Source organism: Melopsittacus undulatus, chromosome 7 (genome assembly GCF_012275295.1).
Source record: "Melopsittacus undulatus isolate bMelUnd1 chromosome 7, bMelUnd1.mat.Z, whole genome shotgun sequence".
NCBI lineage: Eukaryota > Metazoa > Chordata > Aves > Psittaciformes > Psittaculidae > Melopsittacus > Melopsittacus undulatus.
In genome coordinates this window covers 73,178,462-73,197,788 of record NC_047533.1, presented here as the reverse complement: position 1 = coordinate 73,197,788, position 19,327 = coordinate 73,178,462, and the positions used below count along the sequence as shown (strand labels likewise).

General features: G+C 45.4%; 2 protein-coding genes across 2 annotated transcripts; one reads left to right on the top strand and one right to left on the bottom strand.

Annotated features, from left to right (window-relative positions):
- The first annotated feature begins 1,038 nt into the window (after positions 1 to 1,038).
- Positions 1,039 to 1,965, top strand: LOC117436505 (olfactory receptor 1038-like). The gene has a single exon (XM_034064819.1). The coding sequence runs from the start codon at positions 1,039 to 1,041 to the stop codon at positions 1,963 to 1,965; it is 927 nt and encodes a 308-aa protein (XP_033920710.1).
- Positions 1,966 to 7,581: 5,616 nt separating this feature from the next.
- LOC101870520 (uncharacterized) lies at positions 7,582 to 16,476 on the bottom strand. Its single transcript, XM_034064528.1, has 3 exons — positions 15,548 to 16,476; positions 8,586 to 8,589; positions 7,582 to 8,532 (listed from the first exon to the last, which is right to left on the bottom strand). Exons 1-3 carry the CDS (start codon positions 16,474 to 16,476, stop codon positions 7,582 to 7,584), a joined length of 1,884 nt encoding a protein of 627 aa, XP_033920419.1.
- Positions 16,477 to 19,327: the final 2,851 nt, after the last annotated feature.

The window sequence follows — 19,327 nt, the reverse complement described above, 5'->3', positions numbered from 1 at the left end:
CTTACAAAAGTGAAAAGTAGTTTATCCAGCATTAGTGACAAAGTTTGCATTGGTCAGTCCCATAACATGTTGAGTAGATGGCTCAATTGACCTGAACATCAGGAAGAACATCTTTACTGTGAGAGTGACAGAGCACTGGAACAGGTTGCCCAGGGGGGTTGTGAAGTCTTCTACGTTGGAGATGTTCAAGGCCTGCCTGGACAAGTTCCTGTGTGATGTACTGTAGGTTACCCTGCTCTTGCAGGGGGGTTGGACTGGATGATCTTTGGAGGTCCCTTCCAACGCTTGGGAATCTCTGATTCTGTGATCCTGTGAATCTTATTTCGTTATAAAGAATTGCAGCATTCTAGATTGTCAGAGGAATATGGTCAGTTACAAATCAGCCTTTGGAATCAGGACATTTAAACACCAACTCTGTTTTCAAGTAAGCAACTTAATGCCTATGGGTTTAGGGTGCTTCAGTGTGCTGGAACTCAGAAAGATATAAATCATAACTTCAGCAATGTGAATTTTATCCTTTTTGAATTATAAATAACACTTTGCTAAATGCAAATTTAAGACTGGCATTAGTATTAAAAGCAAAAAGAAAATGTGTGGAGGTCATTAGTGTGTAAGCTGGGATTTCATTGGGAATGTGACTTTCTCTTGCTCCAGGTTTACTTGCACTCCTATGAGGTTCCTCCAAGCTGTATTCTGACACAAATTGCTCCAATCTGAAAGTGAGTAAAGATCTGATTCTTCAGCCAAACGTTAAAAATCAGGAGCTTGAATAAATTCATAGTTTATGTTTCTGAGCAGAGAAGAACAAAAGTGTATTTATTTGCTTCAACGCCCTCTCTGTTCTCTTCTTAATACCTCCTATGAAAAACAAAATCATATAATTTGGGTTTAAAAAATACAATACAAAATATTAATTCCACCAAAACATGTCAGTTAAAATGGTGATTGATTGTAGTTAAACATGGTCCAAATGTGAATTTCTATTTGCAGTGATTTTGATGTTTTCCTTCTTTTTGCATTTGTAGGTAACACCTGGCCATGGGAGGAAATCACACACAGACTAAATTCATCCTGTTGGGAATCACAGAGAGCCCCCATGCACAGACCCCTCTTTTTGTCTTGTTTCTATTGATTTACATTGTCACTCTGGTGGGGAACGTTGGCATTATCATCTTGGTTCGGTTGTCTCCCAGCCTCCACACCCCCATGTACTTCTTCCTTACTCATTTCGCCTTCATTGACATCTGCTATTCCACTGCCATCTCCCCCAGGATGCTGGCAGACCTCTTATCAGAGGACAAAACCATTTCTTTCACTGCCTGCATGATGCAGTACCTCATGTTTGCTTTCTTTGGTGTTAGTGAGTGTCACCTGCTGGCCATGATGGCCTACGACCGGCACGTTGCCATCTGCCAGCCCCTGCTCTATGTGACCATCATCTCCAGCCGTGTCTGCTGGCAGCTGGTAGCATCATCCTACCTATTCGCCTTCCTCTGTGCCATCGTCTACACATGGTGTGTGTTTGGAGGTTCCTTCTGTGGTCCCAACCACATTGACCACTTCTTCTGTGATGTTGTTCCTGTTCTAAAGCTCGTGTGCTCTGACACCCACAGCAGTGAAATAGTTTTCTTCACCTTCATCACCATCAATCTGGTAGGCACAGGCATGGTCATTTTGCTCTCCTACATCTCTATCATTCGCACTGTGCTGAGGATGTGCTCAGCACAGAGCAGGGCCAAAGCCTTCCACACCTGTGCCTCCCATTTGATGGTTGTTTCCATATTCTTTGGGACAGGATTGTTCATGTACCTACAACCCTCTTCTAGCCACAGGAGCCTGGATAAGGTGGCCTCCATCTTTTACACAGCAGTCACCCCCATGCTCAACCCATTCATCTACAGCTTGAGGAACAAGGAGGTGAAGGGGGCTCTGATCAAGTGTGTGAGGAGGTTGTTCAGCTGGTAGCAACATAGAAGGCTTTATCATGCAGGACATAAATACCCTACATCAAGTGAGAAAGTCTAAACTAATGGGGTTTTCCACTCATCCTCATGACTTTATACATGTTCTTTCACAGTTCCTGCACTAAAGTCAATGATGGTACTTAATGAGAAACAGAACCCCCCTTACATCTTCTTTGGAAGGAAACCAGGAGGAGCAGGAACCTCAAACCTCATTTCACTTCTCAGCTACCAGCATCTAGGAAAACATTACCTTGAATTATCCCAGGCCTCCTTTTCCTCACAGGAAACTCCAATCAGCTTTATTCATTTCTCACTTCTGTCACTGATAAATATCCAGTTTTCTTGACAGATTCTGGACCTTTTCCCTCAGCTCCAATATCTGTTATATGTGTCTATGTGTGTAAATAGATATATGTGTGACAGAGAAATACACATTAAATGTTCAAAACTGGTATTGCAAGTAAAGTGACACACACAGACTTGGACTCCATGTGTGGATCTACATGACTGTACTGCACAGAATCATCTCTACCTTGAGACAAAACTTCTTTTCTCACCTCCTGGCTTGTTTTATAAATCAGAGCTTCAGGGAAGTAAGTCATAGAATCATAGAATAGTCAGTCTTGGAAAGGACCTTAAGATCATCCAGTTCCTACCCCCCTGCCATGGGCAGGGACACCTCACACTAAACCATGGCACCCAAGGCTTCATCCAACTTGGCCTTGAACACCGCCAGGGATGGAGCATTCACAACCTCCCTGGGCAACCCATTCCAGTGCCTCACCACCCTAACAGTGAAGAATTTCTTCCATAGATCCAGTCCTAGATATCCACATAAATACATGCGTGCACACAGATTTCCATTGCTGGAGACAAACAGCCATTTCTGGGCTGTTCATTCATGTGATTTGCTTTAGAGACTGGAGATACAACAGAGTGAATTAAACACAAAGGGGCCTATTTCTTATGGTTGGGAGGAAATTCCAACTGGTTGAAAGATTTACTTGAGCAAGAACATTGCTTACCCCAACTTTAATGTTGGTTACTTGGAGTTTTTACCTGGGTTTGCTTCTTTGACAGAGAGCCCTTCAGGATATCCACATCAATCTTCATTCTTTAACTTACTGGTGAATTATGTAAAAGGTCTACTTTTGAATCAGCTTTAAGGGCTGGGAAATCCAACATTGATGATTCAATAACTGCTGAAAGTGTTGATAATGACTCAACGTAGAATCATAGAATACTTACAATTGGACAGGACGTCAAGGTCATCTAGTTCCAACCCCCCTGCCATGAGCAGGGACACCTCACACTAAACCATGGCACCCAAGGCTTCATCCAACCTGGCCTTGAACACTGCCAGGGATGGAGCATTCACAACCTCCCTGGGCAACCCATTCCTGTGCCTCAGCACCCTCACAGGAAAGAATTTCTTCCTTATATCCAATCTAAACCTCTGCTGTTTCAGTTTCAACCCGTTACCCCTTGTCCTGTCACTACAGTCCCTAATGAACAGTCCCTCTCCAGCATCCCTGTAGGCCCCCTTCAGACACTGGAAGCTGCTCTGAGGTCTCCACGCAGCCTTCTCTTCTCCAGGCTGAACAGCCCCAACTTTCTCAGCCTGTCTCCATACAGGAGCTGCTCCAGTCCCTGATCATCCTCGTGGCCTCCTCTGGACTTGTTCCAACAGTTCCATGTCCTTTTGATGTTGAGGACACCAGAACTGCACACAATGCTCCAAGTGACGTCTCATGAGAGCAGAGCAGAGGGGCAGGATCACCTCCTTCCACCTGCTGGTCACTGTCGTGGTTTAAACCAAGTCCCCCAACTCCCGAAAAGTTAGGAAGGAGAATCCAAGGAATGTAGCCCCCACGGGTTGAGGTAAGAACGATTTAATAGCTAAGGCACAACACAGTAATAATGATACAGCAAACAACAAGCGACAAGAACACAACACCTCACCAGCCACCAACCCATAACTCACCCCACCCTGCCCGACCGAACACCGACCAATACCTCCTCCATTTTCCTCCAGAGCTCCACCTCTCCTGCTCTCTCTCTCCCAGTATGCATCCTGGGCATCACGTGCTATGGTATGGAATACCTCATTGGCTAGCCTGGGTCAGGTGTCCTGTCTCTCCTTCCTCCCGGCCTCCCCTCCTCCCCAGCAGAGCACGTGCTCAGAAAAGGCCTTGAACAAAAACACCCCCAAAACATGCTCACTATCAAGCAACTGTTCCCAGCCCGAAAGTCAAAACACAGACTGCACCAGGTACATGAAGGAGAAAAATGACTGCTACTGCTGAACCCATGACAAGCCTGAGGAACCAGGAGGTGAAGGAGGCACTGAAGACACTGCTCAAGAGACAGACAGCTTCCTAACAGAAGGATCCCAGGGGTTATGGCCCCAAAGATGCACACAGTGAGAAGTACAACAACCTTGTCTTGTTTGTGTTTTACTTTGACACTTTTCCCATTATAAGCAGGAACAGAAGCTCTTGTGATCCTGAAGTGCACCATGATGGACAGGAGATGTCACTGGGCAGTCAGTTCTCCTCTCCTTCCCACATCTCACCATACACAATTTATATCTGCTATAAAATGGGATGTCAGCAGTAGCTGAGCTTGTTGCACATCACCTTCACACTGTGCTTTGTCTGAATTAAACATTCATTCATTAGGCCCAAACCAGGAGCTGGAGCTCCATGTGTCAGAGAATCATAGAGTGGTTTGGGTTCGAAAGCACCTTAGGATCATCCAATCCAACCCCTGCCATGGGCAGGGACACCTTCCACTGGAGCAGCTGCTCCAAGCCCCTGTGTCCAACCTGGCCTTGAACACTGCAGGAATGGAGCATTTACCACTGCTTTGGGCAACCAGAAGTCATGAGGTAACATGTGCCTGTTCCTGACCTCTCCCAGTTATTTCTTAACAACGATGCCAGCACCACACAGACATAATTCCATAGTCCTAGACTATTATCCCAATGAAACATTCACATGAGCATGGGTAGAGCAGGTCAAACTGGATGCACAAGGGTCAAGAAGCATAAAGGCATCTGGGACTGAGTTCAGCTGCCCCAACATTGACTATTAACAACTGGAGATGCCCCTGAGTCTCCCTCTGAGATTTCAGATGTTGCTCCAGAACAACCCAACCCTTCTGAAGGTTGCATGATGTCCATGTCAAGTGCATGGCCATGTCCTTGGCCCTTCAGGACAGAACAAATGGCAACACATTTCTACCTGAGGGCAACCAAAGCTGACTTGGGACATTTCACTGCATCTGTCTCCTCTTCTGCAACTTAAGTGATAGTTTCCACCACCACTCATAGGAAAACATGCAAAGAAAGTGGTTTCTTAGTCCTTCAATTATCTTTTTTTTTTTCCTCTATAAAGTTTTAGTCCAACTGAAAGGAAAACTAAAATAAAGCTTTTAAGACTGTTGGGAGGAGGGATTGGGAGATCTGAAGTAGTTTCATCTTCTTCAAATTAAAATAAACATGCATCAACTGCAACTCCAGCCCTGCCCTGGGCAGCCTGTTCCAATGCCTGAGCACCCTGTGGGGCAGGAATTGTTCCTCAGCTCCATCTAAACCTGCCCTGGTGCAGCTTGAGGCTGTTTCCTCTTGTCCCGTCTTTTGGATTCAAACAAACTGCAAACAGGTTTGAGGGGGGCAGCTGATCCAGTTTGACCTCCAGGAGGCCTTCAGATCCTGACTGCAATTAGTTTAATCCAGAGAAAGCTATTCTGAGATGCACAGACCATGCACAGAGGGTCCATGGTACAAGTCCTTCTGATGTTCAGACCTGTTCTGGACCACATCCATCCTCCCCAACTGCCCTAGGATGTGATAAAACATCCTTTTATTCCCATCCATTCTAGAAGGGACCTGACTAGCTCATAACTAGACAAGGAATTGTAGATGTTGAGTCAGGTGACCCCATTCCCATGCTTATTCTACAAATCACATTGATAATGGTAGAAAAACCACATTTCTGAAAGCCAGTCAGGCATGGAGGATGGATGTAGTGGACTTGAGCTTGCCTCACAGCTTAACAGACACAAGCAAATCCATCCCAAGGCAAATAATGGCAAGAAGCTTAAAGGATGGGGAGTCATGGAGGAGGTTCAAAGGTGAGAAGAAATGCAATGAGCTTCCCCAGCTCCATATATTAGGGGACCAAATGAAGGAAGGGACAAAGCACCCCATTAGCAAGAACCACATTATCTGCACATGTCATGAAGACAAGGATGTCTCTTTAAAGAGAGAGTATGACCAAGCTTGTATGGGCACAGAAAGCCCTCCAGCAGGCCCCACATCCAGGCTTTCACAAGACAAGCAGTCACAGCTATTTCCATCACAAGTGATGCTGCTCACTGGCCCAAAGCAAGAAGTGCTCCTTGGGGACCAACCACCTTCCAGGAGTCATCAGCTTTAACAAGACCTTCTGGGCTTTACCAAGGAACTTTCCTCATCACCACAAAAGCTTCTCACAACACTTGCATGTGACTTACCTCATTCTTCATAACAAGCCCTCAGAGATTAATTAGCTGGGAGAACAAGAAAGAAACTTTCTTCTTTGTGAACAAAGTTCACTTCTACAGCTGCCTTGCTTGACAGAGCTGGTCCATGCCCAAAGGCAGTGAATGGGAGGGTCAGTGTGTTGGCATCTTTGTGTATTAAGGACAGTTTCATGGGCCTGGATCATAGAATCCCAGCCTGGTTTGGGTTGGAAGGAGCTTAAAGCTCCTCCAGCTCCAAGCCCAACCCCTTCCCATGGAGCAGCTGCTCCAAGCCCCTGTGTCCAACCTGGCCTTGAGCACTGCCAGGGATGGGGCAGCCACAGCTTCTCTGGGCACCCTGTGCCAGCGCCTCAGCACCCTCCCAGGGAACAGCTTCTGCCTCAGAGCTCAGCTCAGTCTCCCCTCTCTTGGGCAGGTTCAAGCCATTCCCCTTGTTCTGTCCCTACAGGCCCTTGTCCAAAGAGATCCTGCAGGTTTCTTGTAATCCCCTTCAGACACTGGAAGCTGCTTTGAGGTCTCCACACAGCTTCTCTTCTCCAGACAGAACAGTCCCAATGTTATCAGCCTGACTCCATACATGAGCTGCTCCAGCCCCTGAGCATCCTCGTTGCCGACCCCTGGACTTGCTCAAGCAGCTCCATGTCCTCCTTGTGTTTGGGACACCAGAGCTGTATCAAACCCTTTGGTCCTTCCCTCAGTTCTTCATTGAGAAAGGTTTATCAAGCAGGCAATGGAGACAGTGGTCACTGCCTTACCTCAAGGATGAGCCTCCTTTTTGGGGGAACTACTTTCATTTAGCACAATTTAGACACAAAACACTATGGTGCTGTCTCAGTCCAGGTAGAAAACAGCTGACTCTTATTTGGATGAATTATTGAAGGCTCAGGCCTTGATTAAAAGCACCTGAAGCTGTTTGAAGAAAACCATTTGTTGTGGTCGTTCAGTGTACCCTGCACTTGCTGTGTCATCTCCTTATCTGTAAGAATGACCAATAGTGAGCGACAAAGGCCAGTAATGATCAGTTCCATGACCACATATTCCACATATTCCTTCTTTACCTCCAAAGCATTGAAGAGCTCCAAGTGTGCTTTCAAAACCTGGATAGATGTGGCAGCAGCTTTCGCTCCCACAGCCTCCTCAGAGCCCCCTTCACCTCCTTGTTCCTCAGGCTGTAGATGAGGGGGTTGAGGGTTGGGCTGAGGATGCAGTAACACAGCGACACCAGCTTTGCCTGATCCCATGAGGATGCCCCATGAGGATGGACATAGGTGAGGATCGCGGGTGCGTAGAAGATGGTGATGGCAGCCAAGTGGGAGGCACAGGTAGAGAAGACCTTCAGCCTCCTGCTGGCCAAAGGGATCTGCAGGACGGTGTGCAGGATGTAGGTGTAGGACACCAGGATCATCAGGAGAGGGCACATGGAATTAAAGGCAGCGTTGTAGACCTGCAAGAGCTCATTTGTGCTTGTGTCTGAGCAGGAGAGCTGCAGGAGGGTGGGCAGCTCGCAGAAGAAGTGGTTGATGCTCCTGGCCTGACAGAAGGACAACCTCCCTGCCAGCGTGATGTGCAGCAGGGAGGTGAGGAACCCCATGGCGTACACCAGCACCATCATGCCATAGCAACGTGCCCTGGTCATGGTAGTGGTGTAGAGCAGGGGCTTGCACACAGCCGAGTACCGGTCGTAAGCCATTACTCCAAGCAGAAAGCTCTCACAGATAGCAAGAGCCAGGAAAATATACATCTGGGTAAAGCAACCCCAAAAGGAGATGTGGCTTCTCCCCCGCAGGAAGGTCTGCAGAGCTTTGGGGATGGTAGCAGAGGAAAGGCAAAAATCTATGCAAGATAAGTGGGTGAGGAAGAAGTACATGGGGGTGTGGAGGTGGGGGTCAGTGTTGATGAGCAGGATCATGGTCAGGTTCCCCAGCACCATTAAAACATAGAGGGATAAGAGTACTGTGAAGATGGTGGTTTGTAGCTCTGGGGCATCAGAGATGACCAAGAGGATGAAGCTGGAGAGAGCAGTGAGGTTTCCTCCATCCGTCTTTTCAAGAAGGTGATGGGTTTGGATTGAAATGAAATGAATCAGTGAAATACACCCCTACGAGAGAAACAATGTGGAAGTTTAGTTGGAGTTTAATCCATAAAGTAAATGCAGTAAAAATTGTTGTCTCTGTAATGGTGTGTTTCTGTCTGTAGCCAAAGATCTGAAGAGGTCAAAGAGGTGAAGGAGCTCATTACACAGCCTGAAATTAAAAGAGAATAATTCTAATATGATTGTTATACACGACACTAATGATACCCTGATAAACATCATGTCTATCTAAGAGTAATACAATAAAATCTAATAAATACATCGCCAAATGTGGAAAACAGAAAAGATTTTGTATTTTCTTCACTGATTTCTGAGAATTTTAAGATTTTTTTCCCTCTTTATTATGTTTTAAATACTGAATCAATGCTCTTCTGTAGCTTCTTTAGTTGTGGTGCATCCTTTTCATCACAACACAAAGCCATGTGCTTGAATTTTGCTTTAAGTTCTAAGCGTATTTGCTTTTGAAGAACCCCAATTCTGCATAAGGTTAAGTGAAAGCAGCGGTCTTGGCTCCAGCAGAGCTTTGCTGTGACCGCAGTGAGCTTCCTATGACCAACCCATATATCCACCTGAGGGTGTAAAACATACCAGATACAGACCAAAATGTTAAGGCTTTACTTTGGATATTATCTTCTCCGCCATTCAATTCTTCTGCAGATGAATTATCTGATGGAATAACTATGTATGAATGGCTACATCACTGCTAAATTACCACTAAATTTGTTGTAGATGGAGTCTGGAACGTGGGGTTTTGAAGCAAACCTATCCCTTCCAGTGCATTTTATTCACATCATGGTCTAGCATAGAATGGTTTGAATCAAAGGTACCTTAAAAGTCATCCAGTCCCAACCTGCTGCCAAAAACTCCATGGTGCATAAGGTTAAGGGAAAGCAGTGCTCTTGGCTCCAGCAGAGCTTTGCTGTGATTGCAGTGAGCTTCTTATGACCAACACAAATATGCACCTGAGGACGTTAAATATATCACCTATAAAGCAAACAGTTAAGGCTTTAGCTTGCATATGCTCATATCCCCCATTCATCCCCTCTGCAGATGGGTTATCTGATGGAAGGTCTAACTATGAATGGCTACATTGCTGCGAAATTACCCCTCAATCAGTTGTAGATGGAGTCAGGAACGTGGGGTTTTGAAGCAAACCTATCCCTTCCAGAGCACTTTTATTCACACCATGGTCTAGCATAGAATGATTTGGGTCAAAGGGACCTTAAAAGTCATCCAGTCCTAACCTGCTGCCAAGAACCCCCACCCTGCATAAGGTGAAGGGAAAGCAGTGGTCTTGGTTCTAGCAGAGCTTTGCTGTGATTGCAGTGAGCTTCCTATGTCCAACACAAATATCCACCTCCAGGTGTAAAATATATCAGGTATAAAGCAAACATTTAAGGTTTTAGCTTGGATATTCTCAAATCCCCCATTCAACCCCTCTGCAGATGCATTATCTGATGGAAGATCTAACTATTAATGCCTACATCGCTGCTAAAATATTGCTAAGTCATTTGGTCAGGAACGTGGGTGTTTCTGAAGCAAACCTACCCCATACTAGGGCACTTTTATTCACAACATGGGTTATGATAGAATGGTTTGGGTTGAAGGGGCCTGAAAGCTCCTCCAGCTCCAAGCCCAACCCCTTCCACTGGAGCAGCTGCTCCAAGCCCCTGTGTCCAACCTGGCCTTGAGCACTGCCAGGGATGGGGCAGCCACAGCTTCTCTGGGCACCCTGTGCCAGCGCCTCAGCACCCTCACAGGGAAGAACTCCCTGTTTATCTCCAACCTGAATTTCCCCTGTTCCAGCTTAAACCCATCAGCCCTTGCCCTATTACTACAGTCCTGGAAGAAGACTGAAATTCAACATGCCATCCAGCAAGTGAGATGCAACATGCCCATGGTCAAACTGGACCCAGCACCCATCAAACCATTTTGTACCTGCTTGGTTAAAGAGGAAGGTGCTGGTGGATGCAGTGCCTGCAGCTCCTTGTTGAACACATGCGATGGGTTGAAGGAGAGATGCTTGTGAGCAGGATGCTGCAGGCTGGCTGGTGGAGGGGTTTTATCTCACAGGAGGTATTACCTCAGAGGCTTGTGTTGTGCAAACTGTTCTCCCAAAGGAGCCTCCTCCATCACATAATTGCTTTGACTTGATCACAAAAATAACCTCTCAATTCCTCTCCCTCCCAACTCCTTCTGGCTGCATCAGCACCTCCAAGAGCAGTTGTGCTGCAGAGACCTGCCCAGGAAGACAGGCCCAGGACACTTTGCTTTGCATTTCCCCATCTATCACATACCTCTTTCTTTCAGTGTTTCCCTCAGGAAGCCCTTTACATCCACAGACATCATCTATAAGTATCATTGAATCACGGAATAGTTAGAGTTGGAAATGTCCTTAGGATGATCTAATGCTAACCCCCTCCCAAGGGCAGGGACACATCACACTAAACCATATCACCCAAGGCTTCATCTAACCTGGCCTTGAAAACTGCTAGGGATGGAGTATTCATATTGAAGGGAGCTGAAAAGAAACACAGCAAAGCATCCTCTGTGTGGATGGTTTGCACTGGTCATGGGGAGTCCTTCCATCAGATGCATTTATTTCCATACACTTTCCTAGTGACTGTACAAGAGTTTGCTCAAAAGCATTGTTCTACATGGCTGCTTTGAGGATATACCAGGATGAGCTCAGATTTCCCAGTCTTCATCTGAAGAACCCTGAGTGCCGACGTGTCCTGAAAGCTTCTCCTTGATGAAGAGTCATTACAAAACCCTCAGCAAAAATATTAAATGATAACCTTGTCTCAGACATTTAGAAAAGACAAAGGATGGGGCAGATAGAAAACGGAGCTATGAAAGTGTGGGGAAGGAAGAAGGAGAAGTGGCTTTAGATGTTTAGATGGTTTTCTGCTGGAAGGCACCAGACTGCGAGTGCAGGGGATGCACTGGAGGAGGGTAGGGAAGGATTTCTGTGTGGTTTTGAATGTCTTTCTTCCCCCCTGGTCACTGGGCTCCACCCAAGGTTTGTGAAGTGGGAAAATCAGTAGAACAGAGGGAGAAATAACCCTCAATCAAAGTTTGGAAAGAAGAAAACTGTGTAATTCAAAGATGATTGAAAAGAAGTACATGAAGGCAAAAAGAGTCACAAAGAATACCTGGGTGTGCTTGTGCAGGGTGAATAATGCAGCTTGAAGTCCCAGAAGCAGAGAGCTGGGTACTGCACTTGCTCCATGAGCTTTGTGAGCAGACCCAGGCCAGCAGCACCTTGGCTGTTGAAGGGGGAGGAAGACCCCAAATCCTCCCTCCCACCAGCACTCAGGCTCTTTCCACCCCTACTTAAATTCCCAGCAGAGCAGAGGCTCAGATTGGACTTGTCCCCATTTCCCAGCAGGGCTTTGTTGAGCAACAGACTGTCCCAGCTTTATTTCAGAGCATCCCAGCCCTATTTGGGTTGGAAGGGAGCTTAAAGCTCCTCCAGCTCCAAGCCCAACACCTTCCACTGGAGCAGCTGCTCCAAGCCCCTGTGTCCAACCTGGCCTTGAGCACTGCCAGGGATGGGGCAGCCACAGCTGCTCTGGGCACCCTGTGCCAGCGCCTCAGCACCCTCCCAGGGAACAGCTTCTGCCTCCAGAGCTCAGCTCCGTCTCCCCTCTGTCATTTCACATGAGCAAACCTTGTGTTCTGGAGTTGACATACCTGGAAATATCAGTTAATATTTCCTTAAACCAGAAATAACACCAGAAATCATTTGTTAATATAAAACATGAGATCAAATACCAACTAAAGGGCAGTCTATTTCAATTATCTTAAACACCTGCTGCAAGCAGCTTAATAATTACCTGGGGATGGATGCCTGAAGCAGACAGATGAAGATGAAGGCTGACCCAAGCTTCCAAGCACTAGATGAGCCTGAAAGGCTACTGATGGTTAAGAACAGGGTGAGGGTCTGTCCAGGACCAACTTGTCAGAACATGACTGATTGTCCATTAGACCTTTTTACTATGCTCCAGGTACTTCCAGGAGTATCTCAGCTACCCATTTTTGACTCAGTTTTGCACAGAGTCAGATCATTCCAGTGCTCCACCTCTATTGCAAGAACCAAACCCATTTCATTACAGCCTGTTTTGAAAACAGGTGATGTTAATCCAGTTCTTTCTGCAAACGTTTTGGGAGGGTTGTAGCAGTAAACTGATAGTGTATTCATGGTAACTTCAGTGGCATTTGTCTCTGTTCAACACACTCAATAGACACCAGATTCTTCCAGTGTTTGCAGCATTTTGGGGAGTTTACAATTCACACTGATTCTTTCAGTATAGCTGAGTTTTCCTTTTATATAATAGAAGCCCATTCTTTAAGATTAGACTGACAGCATGAACAGAGCCATATTTGGATCAGCTTTGATCCATAAGTGGGATTTATTCATCCATCAGTTGCCAACAGCATTAAGCATTGGTATATGAGGCAACTGCCAAGAGTCTCTTTGCAGTCAGTAGAAACGAAGGTGGTGGCTCAGCTCTTCAGACGTGGGTGTCCAGGACTGTCAGAGACCCACCATACATCCCTCTGCCCCCCCTAAAGGACACAAGCCATACCTGCCAGACCTGTGTCCATACATCCCATGATATCTCAGGGGGAATTGGATGGATCAATAGACTCTATGTAGCCCAAAGGAGGATTTGCCATGTCCAGAGAAGAGCCACACATGGTCACATGAACAGACTAAGTTCTCCATCAGAACCAGAGAACACCAGGTAGGAAGGGACATCGAGGATCATCTGGTCCAACCTTTCTAGGCGAAGCATGACCTAAGCTAGATGTTCCAGCACCTTCTCCAGCTGAAGCTTAAGTGTCCAATGTTAGGGAATCCATCACTTCCCTGGGGAGACTGTCACTGAGCTACTGATTTGTATCACTGAGAGCATAGGGGACTGGCTGAGAGATGGACACATGGGATGGGTTTGGGCTCACCTCGCTTCAGTTCAGCGTGACATACAGACTGGCACATGAAGTGTCCCAGGTTATCTTCCAGCCTGTGAACTCCAGTGGTGCCATTCAGTTGGCCAAAGGAATGGGTGAGAAACACTGCAGGACTCACTGGAGCCCATGAGCTTCTGGAGGAAACCATTAACGGCACCAGCACAACCAGCAACACCCTGCACCTGCACCAACAAACCCAGCTATGGATGGAGAAGAGCAATGCAGACAGCTGTGGTGACCCCAGAGGAGTGTTTGGTTGGGTTTAGCTTCTACAAATGGCAATATTTTAACAGCAGGGTTTATAACTGGGGGGTTTCTGTGCCAACACTTTCACCAGTGATTCCTGTTTGTTCCCACTTTATTACCAGCCCTTCAGATGCAGCTCAAAACACCTTCCCCTTCCCTGAAAAGGTGAATAAAAACACATATTCCAGTTATTGCCAGAATAAACTTATTTTGCTTCTTACAACAGCATGACAAGGAGGAAAAACAACTTGTAGAAAGCAGGTACACAGTCATCAGGTTATTAGGTATAAACCTTCAAAGTGTTTATCACTAAATTCCTTGTCTTGTATCAGCTCTGTTGTGTCTGAGGATGTTTTGAGCATATTCATTTTCCTCTTATAATGAAGGTGGTAATGGAAAGGAGGAGTTTCAAATAAAAAATACATTGAAGTTATATAGAACTGAAATCTGACCTAATGAAGTGCTATGACCCATAGGCTGGGTGGGCCTCAGCCACCTGAAATTCAGATGTCCTGAAGTTAAATATGTCAGAATCATGATACATGTTCTATATGCAGCTGATATCTTTATATATCTTTATTATATCTTTATGCACCATCATTTACTTGAGCCATTTCCCATGGTGATTTTGCCAAGGTCTTTAGTTCCTTCTAAGGAGGAGACTGAGATCAGATGTAATGTCTACTTATGAAACTCCACTTTTGGCCAGTTATATCCCACAACTAATGGTCTTGTAGATAGAGAACTACATGCTTAGACAAAAAAGAGAGAATAAACGTAGAAATCAGAGTTTTATTGCAACTAATGCAGCATGGCTTTACTGTACATTAAGTTTGAATATATGTACTGAACAATTCCACTCAACAGTACCTTTAGGAACCATCACTGTCCAATCCTTTACACTGTATATTAACAATATCATTTGAAGTATTTATTCACTATAAAAAGCACTTTGAAGGATTAAAGTGCACCAGGGAAATCTTCAAATACCTTTGAACATTCTTTGATGGGTCATCGATTGGCCTGTGATTATGGAAGAAGATTCCAAGAAGTTCCTCTCAAACTTCCCTGTTTCCTGCAGCTTTAGGGAACTTTTCTTCCTCCTCTCTCCTCCAAACCTCCTTGGTCTGCTCCGTGTGTTCTCCTGCATGCTCCCATATGTCATAGGGATTACCTGGAAGCACTGAAATTCATCTTAAGTCCATAGATCACATCTCATGGCTGGAAGAGGTACAGCACTTGATAGTGTCCACCACACTGATGAATGATGTCCAAGGTGTAAGAAACCACAAGTGGGCTCTGGCCAAAGACAGATGAGAAAATAGTCCAAGTCCTCAGCAGAAATCTCACAAATGGGTTATTTTAACAGGACTGAGCCTTGTCATCATATTTCCCTTCAAGAAAGAGTCAGTTTGGGGTTGCTTAAGCAGTGCCAGGTACACAAGAAAACTCAACACATTCTTGCCTCCAAATATTCAGGAATAAGCTGGACATTTTATCATGTTTCATTACAAATCAACCTTTGGTGGCTCTTCAGTGAGTATGTGTTTCTCCTGTCATGAAATACACTATCAGGAGTCAAATGTACAGCAAATTAAGCCCACATCGATAAAGCTGTTCTACAGAATGGACAATAATAGACAGAAGTATTATCACAGCTTCTCTCCAACCTCAAAAAGACTCCAAACCACCAACCCCATTCCCATTACTGCCCAAGTGTCAAACTATTTATCCCTTTGGCAGGGAAATAACCATTCTCCCCACTGTTCTCTTCAGAGCATTCTTTACCTCCTTGTTCCTCAGGCTGTAGATGAAGGGGTTCAACATTGGGGTCACCATGGTGTAAAAGACAGAAACTATTTTGTCCCTGCCCAGACTGTAACTGGAACTGGGCCGTAGGTACATGAAGATAAGGGTCCCATAGAAGATGGTAACAACCATTAGGTGCGATGCACAGGTACCAAAAGCTTTGCCCAGCACAGAGCCTGTCCTCAGGACGGTGAAGAGGATGTGGCCATAGGAGATGAGGATGACTGATATTGTGGTGACCTTATTGAAGCCCCCAAAAGCAAATAGCAACATTTGATTGAGGGAAGTATCAGAGCAAGCCAACTTTGAGAGTGGTGGCCCATCGCAGAAGAAGTGGTCAATGACATTGGGGCCACAGAAGGACAACCTCAATGCAAAGCCTGTGAAGATGGCTGAATTAAAAAGCCCAACTGCATAGGACCCAGCTAAGAGGGAAACACAGACCTTCTTGGACATGAGGATGGGGTAACGCAAGGGGTTGCAGATGGCAACATAACGGTCATATGCCATCCCAGCCAGGAGGTAGCACTCTGTGATTACAAAAGCAGTATAGAAATAGAGCTGCAGGAAGCAGCCAGCAAAAGAAATAGTCTTCCTTTTAGACAAGAGGCTCAGCAGCATTTTGGGTGTCACCACAGAGGAGTAGCACAGATCCAAGAAGGACAAGTGGCCAAGGAAGAAGTACATGGGGGTTTGAAGCTGGGAATCAAGCCAGACTGCAGCAATGATGCCAAGGTTTCCTATCACGGTGGTGACATAGATGAGCAGGAAAAGCACAAAGAGGGTAACCTGGAAGTCAAGGCAATCTGTGAACCCCTTGAAAACAAACTCTGTCACCGTAGTCCAGTTTTCCCAAGCCATCAGGGTCCAAGAGTCTCCCTGTTCCCAGACAGGGGGGTGGTTTCCATGAGCTTGGTTATGATGGCTTAATCCCTTGCTTAATTATTAGTGGGGTTTAATCCTGTACTCTGAGATAATGAAGACAATAAGAACAATGCCAGGCACCTTGGCAGGATGCTTAGATGGTCCATAACCACCTATCCATGCAGGGAGTCACTGACTACATCTATCACTCAAGTTCTTAAACCAAGCTTTGAATATATCTTCTACCTTCACACACTGCTTTCAAAGGAAGTCTGAAGCCAACAAAACAAGTTTTCCCTTGGACATCACCGTGGTCTTCACTGTTTCCATCTGCCTGCAGTTTTCTCCACCTTAAGGGAAGAGCAGCTCATGTTGACTGTTCTGATAATACACAAAGTAAAGGAATATTAACTTTCATGCTGCTTTTCAGGTTGATGATGTCCCAGAGACTCTTTTAATTACCCCAGGTAGCTCAGGGTCTGAATTTGTTGGTCTTTAGTCTAAGTGCTCAGAAATAAAAGCAATATGTTGGTTTTCATTAAAAGCCACTGATTAATAACAAGGTTAGTGGCTACTCTGGGGGCTAAACTGCATTTCAATAACTGCTCTCATCTCATAAGAATAAATACATAGAATAGACAGAAGGGCACATGCATTTATCTTTCCTTCTCCAGTATCTTCCATCCTCACTGATGACTTGTTAAAAATGTGCTTTTCCCTTTAATTTCTATCATTCAGCTTACATTTCAAGCAAACAGGAAATACTTTCAAGCAACTGATTTCATGCCAGATTAAGCTTAGGAAGTAAAACTTCCTTTTAGAAAGGATTTATAACATAACCACGTGTCTCAAACACAGACATATGAGAGGAGTTTAAATCTAGTTCCACCACCATCCCCCAAAACAGTACCTGAGATGCCACTTCTGGTTTCCTGTTGAAGACTCAGCCTCTTTCAGGCTGAACTATTATTGTGCCCACCTCTTATTCCTTTCTCCAAGGAAATCATTTAAGGCAGAACCTGCACCTTATCATTGCTGAGGGGAGCTAGAAAGGCAGCAATACACACAAATAGAGCATATCCTCTTAAATTCACTTGAAATTGTGTATGCTGATCTCTTAAATAGGATAAAATACATCCCCCAAAAGGATTGTGTCAGGAGAGGGGGTAAATACATAAGATACTAAACATTTCTGCTGTACATGTTTATATTTGTCCCAGTATAACCATTACCAGTAAGCAAGGAGATGTTTGCAATGAGAAAAGGCAATTTAAGCTCCTTTGACAATCACTGCTACATTACTTTGGCATTGCCCCTAAGCAGATCTTCCTTGCCCATTTCCATGACTGTTGCACAGAAGCATCTCTGTCTTGATAGAAAAAAGTATTTTTCCACCTTCTAGCTTGTTTCATGAATCAGAGGTTGAGAGAAGAGATTTTGTAATTCAATGATGCTGTGCTTCACCATTCCATGAAATCCTCCAAGTCTCCTTTCCTTCTCTGTTTAGTTGTACATGGTGTTGGCTGTCCATGTATGGCTGTGTATCCCAGAGGCTCCTGTCTTCACTATTTATTGCTTTCCAGCTTAGATGGTTGAGATAAGCAGCCAGCAATCTCATTGGGCAAATCATCCCATGCTAATCTTGTTTTCTCCCCCCTTCAAAAGTAATTGAAACGTTGCCTTAGTGACTTCACAAGCCAGATATGTGGAGCTATTACTTCCTCAACCCCTGAGATGGACTGTCTTCTGGGAGCCAGAATACACTGAAATCAGAAATTGCTGTGAGGTTATTGGCAAAGAGCATCTCTTAGTAATGACATCTCAGCACCCTGTAACTACAGAAACATTCAAGCTGGAGAGCTTTATGAGTTTTTACTAAGACTGGAAACCCATTACCAGACCACAGTGTTACCCACTGCTGTGGTTTAAACCAAGTCCACACACAGCTCGTTCACTCACTCCCCCCCTCGCTCCCCCATCTCCCGGAGATTAGGAAGGAGAATCCAAAGAATGTAGCCCCCACGGGTTGAGATAAGCACAGTTTAATAGCTAAGGCACAACACAAATCACTACTGCCATTACTACTACAAATAATAGTGATAAAGCCAATAACAAGTGAAGAGAATACAACACCTCACCAGCCATAGACCCATAACTCACCCCACCCTGCCTGACTGAGCACCGACCGATACATCCTCCATCCCCCCAGAGCTCCAGCCCTTCCCGGGTCTCTCCCAGTTACATACTGGGTATGACGTGCTATGGTATGGAATACCTCTTTGGCTAGCCTGGGTCAGGTGTCCTGTCTCTACTTCCTCCCTGGCAGAGCATGAGCTCAGAAAAGGCCTTGGACAAACCAAACATTTGAGCAGTAACTCAAAACATACTTGCTATCAGCAACCGTTCCCAGCCCGAAAGTCAAACCACAGCACTGCACCAGCTACCAAGGAGGAGAACAATGACTGCTACTGCTGAACCAGGACAGTTCCAGAAGCTACCTTATAATTCCCTGGTTATTATTTAACCCAGACCATGGCTGTTTTCCTGCTGAGCCTTGGGGACAACCAAGGACAGAGGTTTCACACCCTCCCTGGACCCTATGTCAGTGCTTCACTGCTTTTACAGTGCAGTTTTTCCCCTCCCTCTGTTTCTAACTGGAATTTCCCACATTGCACAGTCACAATAGGAAATCTCACATTTACCCTCATCTGCAAGATCAAGCACATGGAGAACTTGCAGGTGGCATCAAGTCAAAAAGAATGTGACACCATTAACTCTTTCACACATCCTTTCTCTGTCCCTGAAACCACAGAATCATGGAATGGGTTGGGTTGGAAGGGACCTTAAA